The 26,806-nt window shown below is 35.7% G+C and overlaps 1 protein-coding gene across 26 annotated transcripts in view; it reads left to right on the plus strand.

Moving 5' to 3' along the window:
* Positions 1 to 24,173, plus strand: part of NRXN1 (neurexin 1) — a 1,142,850-nt gene extending 1,118,677 nt beyond the window's left edge. For all 26 annotated transcript variants that reach the window (XM_086701118.1, XM_086701120.1, XM_086701129.1 and 23 more), the window contains one exon: positions 20,644 to 24,173. In XM_086701118.1, coding sequence (XP_086557244.1) covers positions 20,644 to 20,951 — 308 coding nt within the window. In that variant the 3' untranslated portion in view covers positions 20,952 to 24,173. The remainder of the gene's footprint in view (positions 1 to 20,643) is intronic.
* The last annotated feature ends 2,633 nt before the right edge of the window (positions 24,174 to 26,806 follow it).

Genomic DNA, 26,806 nt, shown 5'->3' on the forward strand with positions numbered 1-26,806 from the left:
ATCATTCATAGGCTGGGTTTGCTTTCAGATATTCATAATACCAAATATCAGGGTCATTTCCATTAGTTTCCTCTGTAAAGCAGTGTTTCTTCATATTCAATAATTTTCTTGTTTAGCTGAACAAAGCGAGTAAGATAAATAGAGACTAACCCTATAGAGTTAACTAACACTCAGTTAACTCGTGACCTCTGTAGCTGTCACATGGAATCCCAGAAAACTTCATGTCACCATAAAATAACTAATTTATATTCTTCTGAGGAATATCGCTTTAAATTAAATCTATTCATTTTGGTATTTGGATTTAAAAAATGGTTCAGGATGCATATCTTGTGTCCCTTTTGACTATCACAACCCACTGACCTGTAGCCACACACTCTAAGCAGATGGAGCCACTACTGGGGGCCAGCAAGGAGCTTCTCACCTTTCAGCTGGAGAAGGTCAGGAGATACAGACATGTGTTCGTATCCTCTTTCCTCTGGCCTGTATCCCACCAATCAAAAATTTCAGCCTCCAGAATGTGATTAGAACTCTGAGGATCATCCATTCCATTCCTCTGGTTTACTGGTCCCTACAACAATTCCCTTTTGGTTGTCTGGACAGATATGGTCACTTTATGATATGATCCTAGGTCCCTTTGCCAAATTCCTGCCCCCTTTTCACTGGTATTCTCACTCTTTCTGTGTTCATGAAAATTAAAAATTAAAAAAAAAATAGTTGTTTCTTTCTTGTCCATTATGTCAGCCCCATGTGTTTGCCTTCTCCCTCCCTAAATTTCTTCTTTCTGTATTTCTCTTACTTTCACATGCCCGATTATGACATTCTGTTTTATATCTGGTTTTCGCTAAGATCCTCCAGCATGGATTGTTCATAAAACAAAGTCTGGTGTTAGGTTGTACATTTGTGTGTGTGTGTGTGTGTGTGTGTGTGTGTGTGTGTGTGTTTATATTTATATTTGATTTTGCTTTCCTAATTAGTATTTTCTTGAGAGAAATTGATTTTTGCATTATTTTTCACTATGTTAACATAGTGCTGAAAACAGTATAGATTCTTATTAATTACAGTACTTACTGTACTTGGTTTTCCTCTGGTCTGAATCTTTCTTTTGCTGACTGAGTATAGGCTATCATCCTCTATGTATATATAGCATCCTTACCCTGTGTACCTAGGAAATTCAGTAAGAGAACTCTAATTGCACTTAAAATTGTTGCTTTTTTTCCTCTTGAGCACAGCTAAGTGACCCAGTTCTTCTAGCCATTGCTTATAGGTCCTGCTAACCATTCTTTATAGATTAGTTTACTGCCTCCGCCTTTCTCTGGGGACACTGGTCCTAACAACAGGACAGTAAGTGGTGGGAAGGAGAAGAGAGGAGAAAAAGAGATGACCCTTTTGTCGTCCTCTCTCCTTTTTATTCATCTGATTTGTGCCTGTTTTGTTAAATACTATAGCATGATGGAAAGTGAGGAACAGTTTGTCAGCAGCCATACTGTAGATAATAATCTTTCTGTCCCATTTTCTTCACCACACTTCCCACTATCGGAATCTTGTTTGCTTATCTGTTACTTGTTCATTAATGTTCAGCTTGCATCCCCCACAAGAAAGTAAGCTCCATGAAGCAGGAACCGTGTTTGTCTGCCTGCATGGATTTGTTGTGCGAATTTTAATTTTGTTCTGCTGCATCAGAGTGTGTTGTCCAATATACAAGGCACAGCAGCTGCTGACTGTATGTGATGACAGCTCCTTCGGTACTCTCGCACCAAGCCTGCTGGAACTTCCCATCCTCTCCCTCCTTGTTTCTTTCTGCACTCCCAAGTTTTCAATTCATCAATTCTCTTAAGGCTTAAACTTCAAATTCTGTTGCTCCAATGTCATCTTTCTTTGTAGGCTTTTCTTATGATCTTACCTCTCCTTGATAGTGTATTTCATGAATGGTTTCTCTTCCTATATTACATTTTATAAGTGAGAGCTCTTTTCTATCATTGGCTTTTTCTGTCCCATCCCCTATGATTTTTTTCACACCCATCTTTAATAATTCATGCAGTGTTGCTCTTTTGGCAGACTTGGCTCTGTGTGACAGCTTCTTATGAAGTCCTTAGAGTATACGATTTTTTTTTCCAACTTTTTTTTTTTTTTTTTGTCTAGCGGTGTTTTTCTTTTTTTAAATCATTTTCTAATCTGAATATTGTTTCATTAATCTGAATATTGTTTCATTATAGGATGCTCCTCCTGCACATCTTTGTTTCTCAATGTACTGATGTCATGCTTTTCTTAAATTTGTTTTTCTTGCTTGCTTTTCATCATCAATACCAACATAAAATAACATGGCCAAAAATTGTAGTTGCTGTTATTAGACTTTAGATACTGTTAGACATAACTTGATAGAAATCATTTTAGGTATCACTAGGTCATATTTTGGGAAACTGATTTTTAAGGAAAGTAATATACCGAGTTAAATATTCAGAAATGGATATAACTGCTATGCACTTTTTCTATCCTCAAACAAGTGAAAGAAGATATTTTTGTAAAAAGATGCATAATTACTTTTAAAAATGTTTTGCCCAAATCTTCTCTGTATTTCACATGAGTGTCTTTCCTACTCCCTTAATATTTACATATGAAGTTTCCCTAATCACCCTAACCTACCCTACCCTCTCTTCAAAAAATGGTTTCTTCTGTGAAAATGGGTTACGCTCATGTACGTGCCTTCCTAAGGCTATTAATAACACAGGAAAAATCTGGCATCTTCCTCAATACAAGTAAATTATACCTTTTATCAAGCGTTTGATAAATTTGACTTACTATGTGGTTCTACTCATAATGCTTAATGAAGAGGGAAGTTGTATACTTGGTGGATTATCAATTTCAACATTGATCAAGTAGTATTGAGTCCTACTTTGCCATCCACTGTTCTGTTCAGCTCTGGGAACAAAAACAGAAAGTTCATACCTTTAGTCCCATTCTACAAAAGGATATCTTTCATTCTTCCCCAGATGTTTTGTCAGTTATTCTTTATGATTGCTGGATTCTTCATCTTTCACATTAAAATATTGCCTATTTTTCATGTTGTTGCAAGGATTAAAACAAATATATTTAAGGCACCGGCTGCAATGCCTGGCATGAAATAGAGCATAATGGTGGCTTTTCATTTTCCCAATATAGTTATATAAAAAAAGAATATTCAAGCTATTTTTTCCCTATTACATAATGCTGTTACTTTTCCTGGCTGAAAATTGGTGGGCAACTGATGAAACCACTCAGGCCTCCTGGTGGGAACTGTACATGTTGAAACTGGATTGGGAGCAACCCCCTGGGTGAGAACACATGGAACTCAGTGATGCTTGATTCCAGCCACACCGTCCTGCATGGTTAGCATTGGGTGACAGCTTCACATTGGTATAAACTTAGTATTTTAGAAAATGAGAGCATAGCTATACAATTTAGGTCTAATTGAAGCTCAACTTTTAGAACGACAGGTGGAAATCTAAAGCAGCCAGTGATAACTAGGTCACAGGCCACCATTGCCCTAAAATGCCTGGTTTCAGCTGCCTGGACACATGACAAGTGGATGAGTTTTTCTTCATACTTCTTCTCAAAAAGACTGGCAACCTCTGTGCCTTTCCCTCAAACTACAGATAGTGTTGTTAGATTAAATAAATTAATATGTGGAAAGCATGTTGTAGAGCAGTGTCTTGTTCATAATACATGCTATGAGTGTTTGCTGTTATTACTGTTTGTATTATGTAAATATACATATTTTGCAAGACTTCTCTTTTTTCACATGAACATAAGGCTCTGTGAAATAGATTTCTTTGAAGTCTTATATTTGTGATTCACTTAGTAGGCTGACAAAATGGCAACCCTGCAAACTACTTACATTCCAAAATGGCCCTTAAACGTGTCCATACATCTTAGTTTTGAGCCCCTCTTCTAAACAGAACCCTTTCTCAAAACTCCTGAAGAAATCAGAAGAGGTGATTTTTTTTAAGTTTATTTATTTTTGAGAGAAATAGAGAGCAGGGTGGGGCAGAGAGGGAGAGACAGAGTCCCAAGAAGGTTCTGTGCTGTCAGCGAGCACTTGACAAGAGGGTTCAAACCCAGGAACTGTGAGATCGAGTCAGTCACTCAACTGACTGAGCACCCTTCTGGGCGCCCCTGGAAGAGATGATTTTTATCCTGATAATTTAAGACTATAAATGAAGAGAATGATGCTCTTTGGTGTGGGAACTTCCTAATGAATAAATAAATGGTCTTTTGTTACAGAGGAAACAGGACCAGCTTCCTGTTTCCTGGGAGTCTTGCTTAGGAAGGACAATTTCCTCTTAGATTTATAATGCTAAGAATGATTTGTCTATGCTCGTTATGTATGTGTGTGTGGGTGGGAAGGAGCTAATAGGGTAATGGGCCACTTTCAAATAAAACTTTTGTCAAATGAGAAAAAGAAAAGCTTACTGAATAATAAAAAAATCTGGGTAGTTATGAAAGAAGAAGATCATCATTTTTGTGGCAATCTCTTAAGCATTAGCTAAACTAATGGGGATAAGGTGATCACTATAGCCCCTCAAAGGATACCTGTTGATTGCTCATCAGTTGGATCACACTGATTGGGGTTCAGGTTATATGAGTATTGATAGATAACAGTAATAACTTGTTTTCATTTGGAGATTCATTCTGTATTCTTCATTGTTCTTAATATTTCATAAACATTGTTATATTTCATTATTAGACAAAACTCTGCAGTATTTTCATAGTGAGGGAGATTCAGAGAGATTAAGTTACTTTTTGTAACATGAGAGAGCTACTAAGCTGTCTAATTTAGAAAAGGTAGGCTTTTAACTTCTTGGGATGCAGAAGATTGTTCCAAGATTCAGGTACCTCACAAATATAGGATTAATTTTTTTAAATGTTCATTTAAATAATTCTATGGCTGGCATAAATTTAAATTTAATAGCAAAAGGTCCTTTACATGTATTACTATTCATTAGGTTAAATTTACTACAATTAGCATGCAATTTTGAGTGGTTTTCCAGTGTGCTATTTTGAGAAAAGATCAAAGGATTTCTATTGAAGTGATCTCATTAACCACATTAGGAAAAAAGATATGTATACTGAACAAGGTACATCTTTTCATTAAATAAGTAATCACAATCATTTAAAGGAATATGTTGCTTATTCGATCATATTTTTAGAGCCTGATTAGAAGATAATTTTGTGCTACATTTAAATTTTGTATATATATTATGTAATTATTCAAAGGCAAGTTTAATTAGCCATAATAGCCAATACATTGCTGTTAAAATGTAAATTTTGAGCTGTCGCCAGAAAAACAGCAATAATTAGGACTTCATTTTTGGAAACATCTAGAGTATCTCCTGAGCACCAGGCCACAGTCAGCACCAATCACACAGAATCAGGGCCCTGCAAATCATACAGGAGCAGAGGAGGCACCTGGATTTGGGGCACTGATGGACTATGAGGCTTTTGGTGTGTGACATTCTAGTGTAGTAACCATTTTTTTCCCCATGTAAATTTAATTCTTCAGAAAACTAGAATAAAAATGAATGTTGCATGGTTAAAATACAGGAAAGTCATTAGGCATCATTTGCACTTTTCCCCTATTTCTGAGAGCAGTAATGTCAAAACAAAAAATATATTAGACAAAGTTAAATAGTCAAGGAAGATTCAAGATTATTGTAATACATGGAGGCTAGAACTCAAACTGAGCTCACTTCAAACTCAACTCAACTGAAAAAAAGAAGACTGGAGAGATCTGTGGTGGGATCATAGACTACCTGTGGCTTGCTGATTGGCTTCACCCAAAGAAAAAGTAAACCTCCTTGAAATATCTTCCTGGTTGGAGGTTTAGTTACAACTTGGAGCAAGGCCCTCTCCCTTTCCAAGGTAGGCTACTACCCTCCCACAGAAATTGGGAGATTGGGAGCTATCATTGTTGAAGATTATATTTCAAAAGATAGCTCTCAGGTTCTTGAGAAAAAGAATCCTGGGTTGTGACACTAGCAAGAGGCTTTTAAAAATATTTATATATCAAAAAGTCAGAGAAGAAATTTGAAATTACAAGTTTTCTAAAGTAAATGCTCAAAAGAAAGGGAGGCCAAGGGCCTACAGGCAGGAAGAAGCCCATCTAAAGTTTGATCAAGCTGTGGGGAGTATTAAGGTCTTGGTCAGAGGATTCCATCTTTCCAGGAAATCAGTGTTATTCAGCAAACTAATTTTGCAGGAAATCAGTAGGACACAAAATAATAAACAAAAGGTGGTTTTTATTTCTTGGTTTTCAGAACACTACAATTTACATTCAGTGTAAACTATTTGGACCTATCTGTGATTTTGGAATTTTTTTTAAAAAACAGCAAAATAGAATAGATTATTGCCACACATTAGAAAAGCCCTTAAGAGCATTTTGTAAGAACTTTGATACACAACAGGGAGTTAATATTAGTTCTGGCTGTAACTTTGGAGTCAGAACCAGTTTAAGTTGCAGCCCTTCCTGATCTTGGGGAAGTTACTTAGTCTCTTTGAGGTTCAATTTCCTAGTCTGCAAAATGGGCAGAATAGAGTTGTTACAAGATTGAAAGAGGATGATGCATACCCAGTGATTAGCAAAATGCCTGTCTACATTTTAAATGTATAACAAATAATATACCTTATTATGGTATATTGGTGAGTGGAGGACCTGTTTCTACTAGCATTGGTTTGATGCCAGTGGATACATTATTCCATCTTGTAGCAACGTCCTCCTAAGACATACAGATTTGATGTGAGCCAAAAATGAGCCACAGTCCCTTTCGATGTTACAGAGAGTGGGCTCTAGTCCAAAGCCTTAACTAACACATGATTGGCTGCTTATAATTCTTAGTTAACAGATGAGTGAGTTTACTGTGTTATATTAAAGCATTTATTTGAAAGTCTACAAAAAGTGCATGGCTGCTAATACAGAGCTTCCTATATTAAGTAACAAAAATCTATTCGATAATGAGTACACAATAGATTTTTAGGCAATCTGCATGTATCCAACCTTAAAACGTTAATAAACTTTCACATCACAAGTCCTTATTAGAAAATGCTAAAATACCATGAGAGCCTTTCTAAAGTGTGACATGTCCCCTTGAGCTTTGGAAAGAGACAATGAGATGTGTTGTCATTTTAAAAATAGTCACCAACCCTGAAGGAAGAAATGTGGCAAACGTTTAGAAAAATATAGCGTAAATCCATCTCTTATGGAAACATGAAATCTGGGAGGATTCTTGTGATGTATATCAAATACCTGTTTAGTAATGAAATTGGTTTCCTGTGGAGTTTTCTTGATATTTTATTAACTACCTTCCCTCAAATAATGTCAGAGGTAACTCAGCATATTCTGAATAGTACCCTACAGGAAATGCTGTCTCCATGAAGATTCATAATATGCTTTCTCTGTTGGTTCATGGGCTCCAAGGAGCAGCAAATGCTACCTTAGGCTGCAGTCTGTAGGTCTCACCTCTTGTCATCTGACTTTGTTGATTAAATCACCATCATCATTATTAACTCCTTACCCGATCTCAGGATTATAAGAATCCTGGCTTTGGTAATAAAATAGGAGAGACAAGAACATTTTATTAATTTTCCAGGTTAAAAAATGGATGTATTAAAGATGTCAATACAGACAGAGGCCATCAAATAAATGAAGAAAATTAGTAGAAAGAGAAGTACCAACGTTGTCACATCTATAAGCACACTAAAATCTTACATTTCCTTGAGCAAACTTTGGAGTGTCTGAGTTTAGCCACTCGCTGTATAATCAGAAGCAAAGCACTGAACCTCTGTGGACTTGACTTTTTGCATCTGCAAAATGGCATGAATAAGGTTAAATACCTGCAATATTGTTGTACTGATAAAAGAGACAATGCATGTAGAGCACTTAGCATTCGATCCAACACAAAGAACTTTTGATAATGTAAATTAGCTTTTATTAGTAGTCCTGGCAAATTGACTGAGGAGTGTACCATACTATAAATGGAGATACACCTATTACCCGTGGCAAGAAGGAGAAATGTTAGTAATTGATACTTTAGTACCTAGAAAGTTTTTAAAAGTGTTTTTGAATTCTATTTACATAAAACTTTTCTCAGTAGCCACTCTGAAACTAACAAGACAAGAGCAGTGCTTCTGTTGGATAAATTTAGGTTGTGAGGATGGGAAAAGGGCACATATCAACTGTAATTTTTATTTTTGGAGGAAAACAATGCAGAGCTCTTGAAAGAAGGAATGATTAACCTTCCTGCCTGTTCTTTTAATCTGCCTGCTCTTCCTCCTAAGACATTCAGGAAGACTGGGCTACATGACTTAACCAGCCATAAGCGCCACAGACTCGCCCCCATGGTGGATGGCTTGACATGCTTTCTTCTGGTGGACTCAGTGGAAAACCTGGCTGATTCTTCACCTTAGCTCTTGTACTTTCACCAGAAAGAATGAGATGTTTTCCAACAAAAGACGGCAATAGCTTTCTGACAGCAGTATCACGATGATCACCCAAAGTGAGCAGACACAGTTTTAAATGAAGAAAACTACATATTGCCCCATCTCCCAAAATGCCCTGGACTTACACAGATGGTGCACAGGAACCCTGGTTGAGGAGGAGTGCACCTAGCACCCAGCATACAGATCCGCAGTAGAGACCATACGCTGTATTTCATTCAGAGTACACCACAGAATTCCAGAGCAGGGAAGAAGGAAGGAGGAACAAAGAATTGGCCTAACAGTTTTAGAAAGAAACCTAAAACCTCATCAGAAGAGCTATTATTTCTAAGATAATAGGCCTTGCTGTCAGTGATTACTGAAGAGTGGTCTCGGGTGATCGATTTAATGATACCTAAAAATATAAAGTATAATAAAATTTTGAAAGAGGGAGAAATTTAATTCACTCCAACCATGGGAGCCAGCAAGCACTGATCTGTAAAGATGGAATGTTTCTCAGATAAACAGAAACAAGCTCTACATTCAGCATGACAATTAATAGCCTGAATCAACATGCCTTGCAAATTAAGGGATCTTTTAGTCACTTGAATTTACAGGGCCTCCATTCATGTTAGGGAAGTCCCTGAATGCAGTGACCCCTGAGAAGATAGTGTACAAGGTGGTCACCATCACAACTGATTGAGCCATGGCATGCAGTACATACTGCAGAACTGTGTCATTGTTGGGAAAGCTGCTGATTCCATACCTTTTGTGTGGAAAACACGGAAAAAAATCAGACTGTCATTGTTTTTATACAGAACCTTATCCTTCTCTGAGCACTTTCACGTTTATTGTTCTACCAAATCTGATTCTCATGGTGACCCTGGGAGGTAAATAACATATAACCATTATGTTTCTGATAAAAACAATGTTAGCAGTGGATAACAAATTACGAAAGGTCTCTTAACAATTTGTAAAATTGTAACAATAATACAGCCACGTACGCGTGTGCACACATGCACATTCCTCACTACTCTATGGGCTCAAGTCATGATCTCACGGTTCATGGGACCCAGCCCCACATCGGGCTCTGCACTGACAGCATGGAGACTGCTTGAGATTCTCTTTCTCCCTCTCTCTACCCTTCCTCTCCTGGCACTCTCTCCTCTTTCAAAATAAATAAATAAACCTAAAAAAAATGAAAAGCAATTTCTGGGTGTTTTAGTCATTGAGCAACCAGAAAAGAAACTATTTTGCTATTGAAGAGTATAGTGGAGTAAAAATCAGTAATGGAGAGAACAAGCTACATTTCAAAATATAGCTCTTCTTGCATTTATGAAATGTAATACATTTTGATGAAAAACACAAACTCTCCAGGCTCCCTAGCTTTGAAACTCATTTTCTCAATTATTTTCTGTATGGCTTTTTTTTGCTTCACAAATATGGAAAGTTTGACCTGGCTGATGGGCCTCTTTTCAACTTACTTTGCAATAGTAACAGTCTTGAAAAGTACTCTAGAAACTTCTGCAACTATTCTGCTTATTTTGAGAAAAGAGCTCCAAATTAGCTCTCAACTATTTGTAGTGCTATGGGTGTCAGATGATGTTGATGTAAATAAAGCACCCAAATGAATCAAAATGGAGACTGCTAACTTGGTTGACTTTAAATAACTTAGTGATTTAGTCATTGGAATTAAGTGGCTTATTACTTGAAGGCATAGGAAAATAAATGCAGATATGATAACTTGCATTGATATAAATTGATCCTAATCTGCATAAGCACAGGGGAAGTGATTTCTGGTTTAATTAAATAAATATCATAAGTCCCTCTTTTACTGAAGATATTATAGAAGCTGGGAGTTAGGGAAGTGTTGAGGAAACCATATTTATGATGAAATACAATGTCACTACCAGTGTTTGCCTCCCTGTTTATTACCTTTACTTAACACTTTGAAATCAGAGGTCTCTCACATTTTCTTAATGGTTAAATTGACCCCAGTCTACTCCTGAAAATTTATGAACTTACAAAAATCTCATCTTCTAATCAGCCAGAAAACATACATCTTGTAGCTTGTGTGCACAATCTTCATTTGATGTTAGAAGGTGAGGGAAGTGGTAGAAAAAACAAATAGAGTTACAGGTAACTATAAAAGGACTAGCAATATAGACTGGAAGCAAAAAATCCACCCAACAGAAATGAAAAACTTAAGTAAACTTTCACAATAGTGTGGGCCCCATACTAAAATGGATGATGTAAAATACGGTTAAGGGAAGACGGGGATTAAGTTAGATTTCCTGCAAATCTTCCCATGCAGTCTTCTTGATTCTGTTCCTGCAGCTTCAGGCCATTCTGTCTCAATGTCTTCCTTCTTAATCCTTAGTGGCTTTCCAGAGTTCAATCTAGAAACCTGGATCTTTCTTTTCCTTTGAGTCTCATTTCAAATACTTCCACTCCAAGAAACTTTTCCTGATGTCCCTGTCTAAAGCCTCATTTCTCTCTCTCTTAGTACCATTTTTTGTGTCTTCTTCTTTTATTGCATTTTTAAATTTAAAATTGTCTTATTTTATCACATTTTCCATTGCATTTCTAATACTCTTGGATACCTTGATATCCTCAACATCTTACATGGTACCTGGTAAATTGTTGTTACTCAGTAAATACTTGTTAAAGAATTTTAATTATGTGATTTTAATTCTACTTGATTTTATTTTCCCCTTTTCCCCCCCACCTCCATACATGAACTGATAATAACAACTTGGCGTGAATCTCTCATATACCTTTCACCATGTTCCTATTAAATACATAAAAAGAGTTGTTTTTCTCTCTTGCTTTATAGAAATGGATGCACACTATATGAATTAAACTTGCTTTTCTCCTTTATTGACATGTTATGTACGTCTTTCAGGTCAACATATTTAACTCTAACTCCTATTTTCAACTTTATTAAAATTCTAGACTACGGGTGTTCCATAATTTATTCAACCATAACCTTGTCATTAATCTCTTACGTTTTTCCCTTTGTTTCTTTTCCTCTCATAACATTATAACAAACATCCTATATTTAGATATTTATGTGCTGGTGTATTTAATTATGTAGACTGTATTCCCCAAGCTGGGGTTGCATGATTTAAATATTTGGGTTTTTTTTTTTTATCTTTTACTATTGTAAATTTCAAGCATATAATGTTAGAGGGAATTGTATAATGAACTTACATGTACCCATCCTCCAGCTGCAATTCAATCTTTTTTAAAATGTTAATAGATGTTATTAGATTACTTCTTAAAAATGACTGAAAACTTCATATTCTCACCAGCAAAATTTCCCATTTCCCAAATAAATATGCTTACCATGTCACCATTTCTTTCTTCTTTATTCCTGTAAGTTTGTTGGGGAAAAAAAACCCTCCTTATTTTATTTTGACTTCCATTGTAAGTTGAGCATCTTGTCCTACATTTAATCACCTATTCAGATCTTCTTTTCTTCACTTGCCTGTGCACATTTTTGTCCATTCTTCCAGTGGATTGTTTGTTTTACTGTTTCCATATTACTTGATACGTGCTCTTTGTATTTTAGAGGTATTGACTCTTGGTCTGTCATATGTACTACAGATATTTCTCTTCTCCTTTTCATTTGCGTTTTCACTGTTAGTGACACCTTTTTTTTTTCCCATAAAAGCATTATTATTTATGAAGCCAGATATGCTGATCTTATCATGTATGACTCCTTTGCATGGCCTCTGATCTGTGTGTTAAGTTTTATATCCATCTTCTAATTTCTTTTCACTCTCCCACAACATCTACTATGCAACATCCACTCAGGCTTTTGTTTAGTTTCTGAAAAGTAAACTTTTTCTTTCCTCTAAGTCATTACTCCTCATTCCTTCTGATTAGAAGACTCTGCTGGCCACTTTTCACTTGACTACTCTCCAGTCCTTTTCCCTGTCTCACCCAAAATGTCACAAACTCAGAAAGGTCTTTCCAACTCCCCAGTCTAAATCAGAAACCCCTGTTCTACTCCTGCGTGGTAGCTACCATTTTCTTTCATCATACATGCTGGCTCCAACTGTTGTATCAACTTTAACTTCATGATTTTTTGTTGCATGTCTCTTTCCTTCATTATATATCAAGGCCCATGAGGGCAGATGTCAAGTGTGTTTGGTTATCTGTCTATACTCCCAGGGCCTAGTAAAGTCCTTGGAACATAACTATACTTCACTATATAATAGTTGACAGAAAGAGTGAATATTCTTAGAAAACTTCACAAAAGATGGTGCGTCAAGCTAATTTTGAGGAATAAGTGGTATTCAGCTAGGCATGATGAAAAAGATCCTATGAGCCAGCCATGTAGGTAGAACTTTATTGGCCTGTGGGAACTGGCCAATTTTATTTATTGCCATAATAAAATTATGACTGCAAATTCCTTTGAGAGAAATGGAAGAGAAGTTTGAGTCGGTAGCTGTGGGCAGATCATAAAGGGCCAGGAGAATGGTAGTCACATTGATACCTGACAGTTTCAAGCGTTCTAATAAAGCCTTATGGGCACAATGACCATGTAAAAGTGTATGAAGCCTGCAGATGATTGAGCTATAGACACATAGTTTACAGAGTATAAGGTGATTGAAGAACAGGTTTCAGTAAATGCCATGATCCTATGGCTTGCCCCAGAGATGAGGGAGAATGTATGTGTTCTTCAATTAGTTTTCACTTGACTGAAGTCACACAGGGTTTGATTGTCCATCGCCATTTTAATTCCACGTGGTGCCATTTGAGGTAGTAGCTTGTTCTATTTGGTGCTTTCTGTCCTCCAGGCACATGATGAGTTTTTCTGTGGCCATTGTCCCTTCCCACATAGTACCTAGATTCCTGGTGAAGATAACAGTCCCTCAGTCCCCCAGTGGTGGCCTCTGTACTTCCCCTTAAACATGTGCCTTTGTGCCTTTGAAGGTAGCAGGGGAAAATGTTAGACCTGGCAGCCACACAGGTGGCAAAGGCTTATTGATTTCCAAGTCCTTTCTGAATCTCCATTTCATTAGAAGGGCTATGATGTGCCACACATGTCTTCTCTCAAGCGTTTTGTCTGACCTGCCTGAGCAAACTTCTGAATGTGCAAGGCATGGGTGGAGTTGATGGGAAGGGAAAATGAGAGGGATTTGAAACATCCAGCATTCATCACCTCTCAGACAACCATAGTATGAATTGAAATTAGTGCACGCCATGCAAATCATTGCCTACCTGATTTCTTGCAGCTGTGTCATTTAAACATGCATTCTTGTGAGTGACTGCATTGTAATTGTTTCTTCTGACCCATGTTGTATTGAAGCACAGAAATGGAAAAAATAATAAACTTTATTTTTCTAGAGATGGAGAACAAAACTGTGCTAATCTCAATTCACAAACACCCCAGGAGCCTACAATTTCAATTTTCTTTTCACAGTATTAATGAAACTGGGTACTGGAAAAGTCAAATCTTCCCCCATAAATCTGAAACCATTTTGAAGACTAGCCTAGAATTATAATAACTTCCACATCTATTAAAACACAGTACAGTGCTCTGTTCTAATGAGATCATTTTAGGCAGCTCTTTTTCCTAGGTGGGGAGGAGAAAGAAATTTAAAATTGATTACTTTTAGTTTAATTTATGATAAAACCAGAAAGACTGGTCAAAGACTCTCAGTGAGAAAAAAATTTAATAAATGCATCTTGCCAGTAGTTTTTTAAAAGGATTATTATAAGGCAGGTTATCTAACAATTCCAAGTAGCAGAATGATAAATGTTGAACATTGCAGAGTTTTATAATCCGTTATATACCCCTACTGATCTGAAATGTATAGCTCATATTCTGGGTTTTTTTTTTTTAACCATTGGTGTATTTTATTCTTTACTATTTCTTAAAATTGGCAATATCTTATATTTTTTTTTTTCTTAAAACTCAAAAGCTGATTTTTCATTGTCTTCAGCATATAATGAAACTGTTACTTCATCCTTGATGTGACAGGGTCATGGTTGATGCCGTACCTATACACTAACAGTCTATATTGAAGAAATAAAACCAGCAATAAGAATTGCCTAGAAACTGCAATCTCACCCTACAAAGCTAAGTTTGGAAACAACATAAATATAATAAGATTACAGTGAAAGAACAGCTCATCCAAGTATACAAAATAGTTTCATAAAAATGACAATTTGAGTGATAAAAAGAGCATCTAATGGCATGGTTATTGCCTTAGTGTACTCATCAATGGAAATATAAGGTCCCACCACCCACCAAACTGTCATTTTATGTGACAGGAATTAGGACTGTAAGCATCATTTCTCGTGCAGGATCGTAAAAACATACATCAAGCGCAGTTTTATTTTTTAATAACAATACCTGATTGCTATTTTTCTAGTCTCAGAAAGAATAACCAAAGGATGCCAAACACTTTCCATTGCAAAGTGAAACCTCTTTGGAAAAACTGACTAATGTTCAAAAATTTACCTTCCAAAATGCATAGTTATTTTAGAACTTTAGTTGTGAATTATCCTGCTAAATAAACGCAGGCTTTATACTCCCCATTTGCATAAACTAAGGCTATGACTAGATACAAACAGTGGCAAACTGATAAATATAGGCCCCAGTGCAAAGCTTAATGACTTAATGTGCTCCTCACACATCCTCATCTGCATAACAAAAGTTTTTAAAATTGGTAATAAAATAGCATTTATAAATAAATATATATATATATATACATATATATGGCATATAATTGTATTCTATAAACAAATTTAGAAGGCTATATTATAAAGTAAAGCATTTCAATATGAAACACAAAGACTATGTTCTGATGAGACAATCCTATTTAGACTTTTTGGGGGGGCCAGTAAGGACTATTTTGTATTGTGGTTTGAAAATAGGAACTTGGCAATAAGTTTTGTTACTCATTGAACACCTTGCTGGCCCACTGTGCTGTCTGAGGGCCACCTTCAAGGACAAGGGCTGAACTGGGAGACAGATGCACAGAAGAGGTAGAGAGGGGGGAAGACATAGAAGGAAGAACAGAGAAGAACGTGGAGTCGGTGGCAGAGACGCCAGAGGAGCTGGTAAGAAATGAGACCTGCCACAGTCTTCTCCGTTCTGTTCTCTGCTGTAGCTTAATATATCACTTAAACATGTTTGTTCCATGGTGTTTTTTAACTGGATCTAAATGAGTTCTTATTTGGGGGAAATGATGCTCTCTCACAGATGCACTGCCAAAGACTGTCAAAAATAAAGAAAGAACATACATCAGGACAATTTCTTTTCCTGTCCTCGTAGTTTAAAATAACTATCTCAGCAAACTTAAGGATAAGTTAGAATTTTAAATAGTTTACTTTTTAATTTTTTATGAAAGCAACAAATGCATTTATTAATGTTTTTATATGACAAGGCACTGGAGTATGTCTTTTACATTTGCTGTGCATTTTCCATAATGAATTTTTATCTGATATGATAAATTGGCTTAGGGTGTGATGTGGAAATATGTTAATAACTGTCCTAATACATGAAAGACTATGCCTACATAAATAATCATGGTATCAATCAATGAAAAACAAGAAAATTCACAGAGCTAACATACAGGATTCCTTATTAATTAGGGCCAAAGAAGACTATGTAGAGACCCTCAGATCTTGCCAAATATTTGAAAGAGATAGAGAAAGAGAGAATTAAAGAACCAGTTTTCATCTGCCCTTTATGTTTTTTATTTATTTTTGAGAGAGAGAGAGAGACAGAGCGTGAGTGGGGAAGGGGAAGAGAGACAGGGAGACACAGAATCCGAAGCAGGTTCCAGGCTCGGAGCTGGCAGCACAGAGCCTGACATGGGGCTTGAACCCACAAACCATGAGATCATGACCCAAGCTGAAGTCAGGTGCTTAACCAACTGAGCCACCCAGACACCCCTCATCTGTCTATTATGATAACCCTGTTTACCTGTCCATGAGCCTCACGAATATTTTCATAGCCATTTAGTTGAAAAGTAGCTTCTGTGAAAGAGGTTATAACCCTTTAGAAAGCTTTTTGTCCTTGCCCATGCAGTAAATGGCTTCTGCATCATTTAGGCAAAAATGCCAGCAGAAATCAAAAGCCTTCATATTGCCATTCAGGTGTGCATATGTGCTTTCCCCACAGGTAGTAGACCTTGTAATTTACACTCCATTCCAGTTGATTCTGAGGGTAGATGATGATGGGCATGAATTGCATGGGAGTAAAATAATCTATTGTTTCAGTGTTTGCATAAATTGTGTGTAATTCACAATGCTTCTCTACTTTATGAATCACTGAAATAGGATATAAGTGGGCATAAACACTTAGGATATTTCATCTACTCTTTTTTTTTTTTTTTTTTTTTTTTTTGCTTGCAACCTAGCCTCAAATCAAAGTATGTGTGCCACCACCGCAGTTGAAAGCTTAACTTGCGTTTCCAGTCACACCAAAGGATACTCACATGCTTTGGCCTATTTAATACCCATCCCCAGTCCTGCTAACGTTTTCCATGGACCTTGGCCCCTTATGCTTCTGGTCCAGTTAGCTTCGTTTTACTTGTAAGTCAGTTACAGTTTACCTGTAAGCAGTACAAATTACTGCTAATTTGTACATATTCCATGCCTTTAGCTCCCTCCCCTACTCTCTTTTTTATAAGTGTTTTCAAAGTGTTCTTCTCTGCTTTTAAAATATTCTCATCACATGGTGGGATAGAGAAAGGGAGATAGAGTAAAAGTACATTTTAGTTCATTTGTTTGTTTTTTTTTAGCACTGCTGAGAAAACACATATAGATTGTTTTATTTACTTAAAATGTCTTGATTTAATGTATTATGGAATGTAAAGGGAATACAAAATTCTCAAATGCAGGAAATAAAAGAATTGGTTATGGATTTTGCTGATTAAATTCCGTTTTTCTCATTGTCATAAAGGGTTAAGAGAGGACTGAGTTTCTCTTTGATATAAAATTGTAGTCAAATTATATAGGAAGGCATTTAGCCTTTTGAGCCATTTCTACTCTTCTCTACATTTAAATTAATATGAAATTTCCTCAGAGGTTTTCCAGTGATCATCAAAATAAACCATTAATAACAATAAGTGAAGCCACATTTATAATTCATAAATGTATTTAAATTTCTCAGCCTTTTATTGTACATCTGGGAGAGATGTCTTTAGTGTATAAATAGTTCTGATATTAGCACAAAAGTTAAGAAAAATGTCACTTATCCTTCAGAGTTGAAGCAAAAACAGAAAAAAATTACTAAATAATCAGTGAGACATGGAAGCAACTGCATATTCCAAACAGGCCTATAATAATATCAATGGTGGCTATTAATTTTTTAATGTGAATCAGGGAAAAAAAAGGATAAAATGTTTTATCATTGGGTTTTAGCATTTTGGGTAGGTTATTTTTAAAAAACGATATTTAGAATCTTTATTTACATATGGGTTACAGAGATATTTTTAGGCCTGCATGTGACTTAGGCAACGTTTTGGCTGGAGTTGCAGAAAAAGGCAAGTATTTTCCTTAAATAGGAGGTGTTTATCGAATGCCTGTATGGCAGACTTGAAGCGTTTGAGGCTTTGCTTTGGTCTTTACATCTCATTCTTGTAACATCAATTGTTGATATCAATTTGTGGCTGCTGTGCTGCCTACACAGTTGTTGTGAACATAGATTAGAAATATTTGAGCAGTGGGTGCCTGGGTGGCTCAGTCAGTTAAGAATCAGACTCTTGATTTTGGCTCAAGTCATTATCCACAGGTTGTGAGATCAAGCCCCAAGTCAGACTCTGTGCTGCACAGAGTCTGCTTGGGATTCCTCTCTCCACCTTCCTCTGCCCCTCCCTCCCTCCCTCTCTCTCTCTCTCTCAAAAAAAAATAAGTAAATTGGTAAATAAAATAAAATAATAAAGAAATATTTGAGCAGATAAAAATAAGATTACAATTCTTGGATAAGGTAGTCCATTTAGGATACCAAATCCTAACTAGAAAAAAATGAACATATACATTCTTAGTATAGAACATTTAAACCCTGCATTTCTTTAAAACTCTCAAATCTTCCTAGCATGAACTATATGGTTAAGATTTTGTCTCCATTCTCCCTATTCTTTTCTGACAGACAAAGTGAGATAATTACGAAAATGTGTTTAAAATAAAAACACACCATCGGGTTGGGGGAAAAGATTTAGGTAACATTTAAATAAAATCCTTTCTTTAGCTCTTGAGACACCATGTTAAAAGAGTGATCCACAAATGAGCAAGTAAAAAGTTGTCATTTAGCGAAAGTTAGCAGCTGAGTTAATTGGCAGACTTTGGCAAAGATGACTGTATTTGAAAGAGAAAGTGCTGCCTCTGGTTTGTGAGGTAGTGACAGAGTTCCTGCAGTACATTCTATTCTTCTTGAGAGGAAATTAATTTCCTGTAATCAAATGCTGTGGATTATAGTCTTTGTCTGGTTCCACCTTGGCCACAGGAGCAACTCCAAGGCTTTTTATTCAGCAACATTACATGGGCTTTTGTAAAACAAGCAGTGACATATTCAGCATAGAAAGGTTTCACCTGATACATTTTACAGCTCCAGAACACAGCATATTGCTGCTTTGAGACCAAGAGCTGTTACTTTGTAAGTGACTATATTTGTAAGGCTTTGTTTGGGGAAGGAAAGGAAAGTGACAGCAAGAAACCCACATTTAGGCAGAAGAAACCTTGGTGATGTTCGGAAATGGAATTACAAAGCAGTACAGAGCTATGGCTGATAAATTACTCCCAGTATTAAATAGGAAATTTTGTAAAAATATTAAAAAATAGCTACTAAATGATGTTTAATAGTAGTATAATAAAAGCACAACTTTAGTGTTCTTGAACTGTTCAATTTCTATAAACACACAAACCATACACACACACACACACACACACACACACACATACCTATATATCTGATATATATACAACCTTGAGATTATTTTAATTCATGCTGCCTAATTTAGAAAAAATAATATTTTGAAAATTATAGCATTTTTAATCCACTACGTCTGAAAAGTAATCTTTTTTTCTGTAAGACAAAAGAGAGGACACAGATTCAGAGAAAGAAAACATAAACCATAGAGGAAAATGACCTAGGGTCAGAGGTAGGACAGATTTTTATCTCTGTACAGTTGCTTATCTTCTAAAAATTCTTTCAAAGAAGAAGTTTATTGTGTAGAGAAAAATAGGTGCCCCACCCCCATTTACAAATTAAATCCCAGGACTTTTTCTCTCCATTTATCCCCAGTTTCGGTGCCTAACTATGCCTTGGAGAAGATATTAATGCACCCTGTAATCCATTTCTTATACTCATGGAAGAGCTTTATTTATCCTTTGGAAACAATGAGATTTTTGCCAGTAGAAGAAAAATGTGCAAGCCAGTCTTTTATTCATTATCTATTAAGTACTGAAATTTGACTCATACCCAACCTAGATAGCCTATAAAACTGAGAAAAAAATATTTTCCTACTTCTCCCTCCCAAATTTAGTTTTGGTCATCACTCAACCACTGCTAATGAATGGATGATACATATATACTTATGTGAATAAAACCTCCAACACAAAAGGATTTATTTTTATTTTAGTTTGTAAACTGTGACTAACATCACGGTTTTACGAGCAAGCAATTAGTCTATTCAAAATGCCTAGATTATCTTTTTGTTCAATACTGTATTCATTACTGTATGAGGCACTATGACTTCTAAAATAATACTAAATTTAGCTATAATAATTCAGATTCCAGAGCTAGCCCAAGTGTTCCATATGAACCTCAATTTGGTTGTTAAATTAATACCCTCTGATAGTATAAGGTAGTGTCATTATGATTGTATTTACCATGTTGGGTTTATAATTTTTCACCTAACACATCAACGTGGCCCTTAAGAGCTACAGAAGCTTATTTGGGGCTGCACTTACAATATCATGTTAATAAAATTGATCTTTGATAAAGAAAAGATGGCAACAGATCTCTCCCCAAGTGCTTTGATTCCTAGTCCCTAGTCTCTAGTGACCATGAGGCCTAGGGATTGCTACATTTAGCAGCAGCAGAATACCTTTCCTAAAGCCGTAGGTGTTACTCGTTTAGGCATGCAAATAGATGGTACATGTTAATATAGCTCTTGGGCATTCGGTGAACTCAGTAATCACACTACCTTGTTCTCCCCTTCTTTTCTACAGCTAACCCAACCCGAGCAGGCGGGCGAGAGCCGTACCCAGGCTCAGCGGAAGTGATTCGGGAGTCCAGCAGCACCACAGGCATGGTGGTGGGGATCGTAGCTGCCGCCGCCCTGTGCATTCTCATTCTCCTCTATGCCATGTACAAGTACAGAAACCGGGATGAAGGCTCGTATCATGTGGACGAGAGTCGAAACTACATCAGTAACTCAGCACAGTCCAACGGGGCTGTTGTAAAGGAGAAACAACCCAGCAGTGCGAAAAGCGCCAACAAAAATAAGAAAAACAAGGATAAAGAGTATTACGTCTGATCCCAAGATCTTAAAAAAGACCCTTGTATAGAAATAGTCTTCATTTTATCTGAGACATAATATAAACTTATTTACTTTCCTTTTTACGAAGCACATACAAAAGAAGACAGGGAATGCAATCAGGAAGGAAAGACTGTTTTTAAAAAAATAAAAACAAGTATCTCATGCTCTTGTTTCTCCAAAAAAGAAAGAAAAACAAAACAAAAACAAAAACAAACAGGGGCCAATAAATTCCCTAACATCCACAGTGTTTTCATTTACTCTGCCTGTCTTTATGTTGCTGGAACATTTCTAAAAGACAGTGATGACCGCACGCATTCATAAAGCAAAGGAGTATTACAACATCAAGGCACAACACAAAAACAACGCAACACACAACACACACACACATACACACACACACACACACACCAAAAAAAAAAAAAAAAAAAAAAAAAAAAAAAAAAAAAAAAGAAGCTACCTATGATCCTGGATTTAGCCAAAGTGCTAGCGCTTTCCTGAGAAGTCAGTTAGCCCGATTGCCAGAGAAGACGGTGTCATTTGGAATGACCCACACTGCAAACCTTTGGGTTTACCCCCTGGCGCAGCTGGAACAGTGGTTGGAACTTGCATTTGAAACAAAGTGCTGGCTTTTTTGAAGACTTGTGTAGGAACACATTCAAAAAGCCCCTTTCTGGTTGTGAGAGAATAAAAAAGTATGGAGGCCTTATTTTCAACAATGTGAAATATAAGGCACATTTTCACACTAAAATTTCAAAACAAACAAAAAAAACCCAAGAGGGCATAGATGCAATCATTGGGAAATTTTCATGCACGCTTAATATGTTATTACATATGTTTATATAAAATCCATCTCTGTGTGCTTTCTGGACTGTGATAAGTGACGTTTTATAGCCTGTTGTATAGAAAATGCAAAATATATCTCTGCTCTTCAGCCATTTTTGGTAAATTCAATGTTATAAGTGTTGCTAAGTATAGGGAGTTTTATGACATCGGAGCAACAATTATTTCAGGGTTTTGGTTTTGGTTTTTGTTTTTTGTTTTTTTGCCACCATTATAAATTGCCACAATTACTTACTTTTTTAAAAAAAATTACAATGTAGTGTTTATTCTAAGGAAGATATGTATGAATGTATATAAAAAGACTCAGCTACTTTTTTTTTCTAACATGTACAGCCTTCATTCTGTTGCAATTAAGTTTTAGTATTTGTATGAAAGGTGTGAATTAGAAGGTAAAATATATACATATGTATCTTATAATCTTCTTTTCTCCCCCAAATACTCACATTTTTCATATATTTTCACCATTTACAGTCACAAACACACACACACACAGACACACACATCCAGAGGAATCCATCAGATATGATGGAAAACCTGAACATATATATAACAGCAAATATTTACTGACAAATTGAAAAGCAGGAAGGAAGGAAGATAGTTGTGCCAAGGTATTAGTGACAAATGGGGTGATTTGCTTCATTGAGATCATGCTCCCAAGAAACCCTGGGAAGATTTTAGTCCCTAATGAAATGGAACCTTTTCTTACCAAATAGAATATCACTGGTGTATTGCTGCATGAATATGAAACATTATGTTGGGAGGTTACAGAAGCAAAATTGGTTAATCTACAGCTTAACCCTGGCTGCTGCAATTGAAAACTTTGTTTCCAATAAAATCATGTGTGTATATATATATATATATATATACATGCACACACACGCACACACACACGCACACACGCACACACACACTCTGAACCTGATGTGCATGATAAATACTTTGGAAAGTAAACATTTTCTCAACTAAGAAAGTATTTTCAACAATTGTGTTAGTATCCATCTAAAAATATCATTCTCTGTTGATTATTGACCATATTTTAACTTTTCTGGTTTTACATATATATCATTAAATATAGTTTTAGTTTAACACACATTAAGCGATAGAAAAGTATAGATGACACACTTGTTTTTGCATATTGTTTCAATGATGTTCATAGCAATAAATTATTAATATGAGCAGGTAATGCAAAGGAAATGCATTATTAGATTGGAAGGTGATGCCTCAGTAAAAATTGGTCGCATTACTTTAACATCTCCTAAAAGAATGATTTTAGATTTCATAAAAGAGAATACCTTTACCATGAGCTTTAATCAGCAAAGGCAAAAAATGCAAAACATCTTTTGCGATACTTCAGTTGATGAAAAAAGCCAAGAAGTGGCCTGGATTTCAGACATACAGCACCTTAGAAATATGTATAATTCATAGCAAATCACCACTATGGTTGCCAAGTAATTGTGGTGTGTGAAAAGTCTAAAAGGCTTTTCATGACCCAGAAAGTGGAGGTTTAAAACTAAAATTTAGTATCCATAACTTGTGTTTCAGATTTTCTTCTTCTTTTTTTTTAATTTGCTCGCTTTAAGAATTCATGTCTTTTTTTTTTTTTTCTCTAATTCAGTCTTACTCAGGGAAAGCCAGTGAAATAAGAAGGTAAATATGAAACCACTAATTTACATCTTGAGGTTTTACAAAGAAATGGTTGCTTTTCCATTTGCTCTATTGAACTCAAACTAGTTTCCATCTGGAAAGATTCTAAAATATGATAGAAAATAAATAATGGTATTTATAAGAAGTATATCTATGAAGGATGTTGTTGGGGTTGATTTCAATATTTCTTTCCAGCATAAATTTTAAAATTTCATGCAATGATCTAATATTGTCAGTAAAAATATTTTTAATGTTATTGGCCTACACAAAATCTAGCAATTTTTTTTCTTCTTTCTTTCTTTTTGAATGGAGAAAGAAAAGAGAGGAACATGAGCTAGAGAGAAAAAAAAGACATGAATAAGATCCCAAGTATCTTCATACCAAATGTATCAGGGTTCCATGAATAGTTGGCAGTTAACAGGATTTCACACTACCTGGCATAAATTTGATTACATCTCTAGACTGTAACTTTTCTGATTGAGTATGCTTCTTTTTTATCCATGTAATGTGTTGCCTTTTTAAAACAAAAAAACAAATACTACAATAATGTGTGAGGTGGTCAATCCCCAAAACATCAAAGAAAGGCCACATGACCCTACCCTTCTAGTGCTTTGTGTGATTGGGTATCTAAGGGTTTTGTTTTGTTTTTTCTGTTGCAAGGCCAATTTCTCCATTATTGGAAATGCTAAGCAAGTGGAATTTACTGTTTTGTTAATAAAATATTTCTTAATACAACTGTGGATTTAGTGATTTCAAAAAAGTACATGCGGCACCATTTGGGGACCAAGTGGCCCAGTAAGGAAGACTGAATTTGAAAGGAAAACCTGTCCTTTAGACAACCAGGAGAAGAGTACTGCCTCTATTTTTCTGGGTTTTGATATTCATTAAGCATGTCTACCCTCATACACTTAACAATACAGCCACTAAATGTACCTTTGTATTTGTCCGTCTTGCTCTACAGGAAACTGCAAACTCCTAGAAGCAGTTAAAAACAACAGGAAGATGCTGATTTCATACATAAGATTTTTCTCTATAAAAAGCAGTGTAATTTAAATAAATCTGTGATTAATTTCCAATACTATCATTTACTAGCTACAAGTTATCTAACTTCTCTGACTCACTTTTCTCATTAGTAAATTAAGGGTAATGATACCAACCCCATAGGGTAGTAAGGATAATAAGAACTAATGTGCCTTGCACAACTAAGTGCAAAGAAAAGGTGGCTACTTGTATACTATTATTTTCCATAATAATAAATTCAAGAAAACATGTTAAAAATGTTTGCTCAGGTTGTGCTATTTGAAAAATAAAAATGCAAAAAACAAGTGTGTAAAGGAATATACTTTTTCATTTCCCACATTTTTTTTTTTTTTTTTTGCAAAAGCAAAGTGACTGTAGAAATGAGATGACCTATCAGTTACTCTTTGTGAGTTTTAGTCCAAGAGTTGGAAATGGATTTAAAACTCTGGCCTTTGATAATAATGTGATAGAAACAAACGCAGTCTTTATCCCCATTCTTAGAGTACAAGGTTTGAACATGAGTACTTAATCCATTTTATACCTACGTTGTTCTAGACATATGTTATTTCTTTCTTACTCATAACTTTTAAATATACTGGGGAAACAAACTACCTCTTCTTAATGTCTAAATTAAAGGCTGTGTAATGTAGCTTACCTTAAAAATTTATGAAATTTTAGGGGCACCTAGGTGGCTCGGTCAGTTAAGCGTCTGACTCTTGGTTTTGGCTCAGGTCATGAACTCATGATTCATGAGTTCCAGCCCCACATTGGGCTCTGTGCTGACAGCTCAAGAGCCTGGAGCCTGCTTCAGATTTAATGTCTCCCTCTCTCTCTGCCCCTTCCCCTCTTACACTTTCTCTCTCTCTCAAAAATAAACATTATATATTTTTTTTAATTTATGAAATTTTAAAGATGACAGCTGTATAAAATTTATCAGTAGTAAACAGCTCAAGGATTCTTGACCTGTGAGACACAGATCTCCAGAGTCCAGTGATTAGGCCCCAGGAGTTAGTAACCTCTAGCAATATTTATTAGTAAAATTTGACAGATAGATTTAGAGAAGTATTCTTCTGGGGAGAGAATCTAATTAGGTTCATCAAATCTTCAAAGGATTTCAAAATTCCCTAAAATGTTAAGAACCAAACACACATTGGAAATAGAAAAACTTTTTTTATAAAAATAACACTGAAGATAAATGGTTCAGTGAGTATTAAGAAAGCATCAAAGAAATGTCATATACTTTTACAAGGTACATAAGCATTATCCTTTTCTACAACTTGTTTAGCTGTCTGGCTTTTATATAAATTTTGCTTCGTTTTTACAAGTTCAATCTTCAAATATTTGTTGAGTACTAGTATATGTAAATCCATTCATCTCATATATCCAGTATTTTCAACAACATGATATTCATTTGAAGAACAACTTCTCCAAAGATTGGAATACTTGATTAAATATTCTGAAGATAGATTGTATACATCTACTATACAGGAAGGCTCTATCCACCAAAAGCGTTCATCCTGTGGAAGCCATCAGTACTGGAGAGTGGTAGATGGACTACAAAAAACAGCTCATTGACCTCAAAATTAAATTCATTGGATGGCCAGGAGGAAATAGTTCTTCACGAGGGTTATACAAAGAAGATGTGTTGACCACTTCTTCATAATTCCTCTTTTATCAAGAAGGCTGATTCTAGACCAACTATGATAAGTGCATCTTGTGCTTGTATATTCTTGTCATTGAGTGCTCTTCCTCCAGACAAGACAATTCTCGGTGAGGAATATGGTTATTCAAGTGGTAGCATCCTATGTTTCCTACCTGAATCCCATCTCTGTGCAAGATATGGTGATGGTTCTCAAGTGCCACTGATCAACTCTGCTTAAAAGTGCAAAATAACTCCCTGAAAAAGCATAGAATATGGAACCACAGTATTGATCCTTCAGTAAAAATAGCAATAAATCAAAGAAAAGAAAGAGAAAGAAGAAAGAGAAAGAGAAATAAAAGAAAAGAAAAAAGAAAAGAAAAGAAAAAAAGAAAGGAAGAAATGAAGAAAGTCTGGTTGAATACTTCTGGTCTGATAGTTAATGTTTAGAACAATGTACTTTTACACTTAAAGTAATAATGATCTGTCACAAGCACAGCATTTAGAGCAAAGTGTTTGGGGCCTGAAGCCTGTTTTGAAAGTCATTAACTGTGGGTCCTTTGGCCATCCCTCTATCAATCATATCAAGTTTATTCAGATGTAAAAGTGAGATAATGAGACTACTGGTAGTTAGAATTTTAAAATATAATGCATTTAAATTCTTTGCATAGTTAGCTTCAATACTTTACTAGAAGATAAAAAATAAAAT

The sequence above is a fragment of the Puma concolor genome, chromosome A3 (assembly GCF_028749965.1).
Source record: "Puma concolor isolate L17-30 chromosome A3, mPumCon1.1.hap2, whole genome shotgun sequence".
NCBI classification, from domain to species: Eukaryota; Metazoa; Chordata; class Mammalia; order Carnivora; family Felidae; genus Puma; species Puma concolor.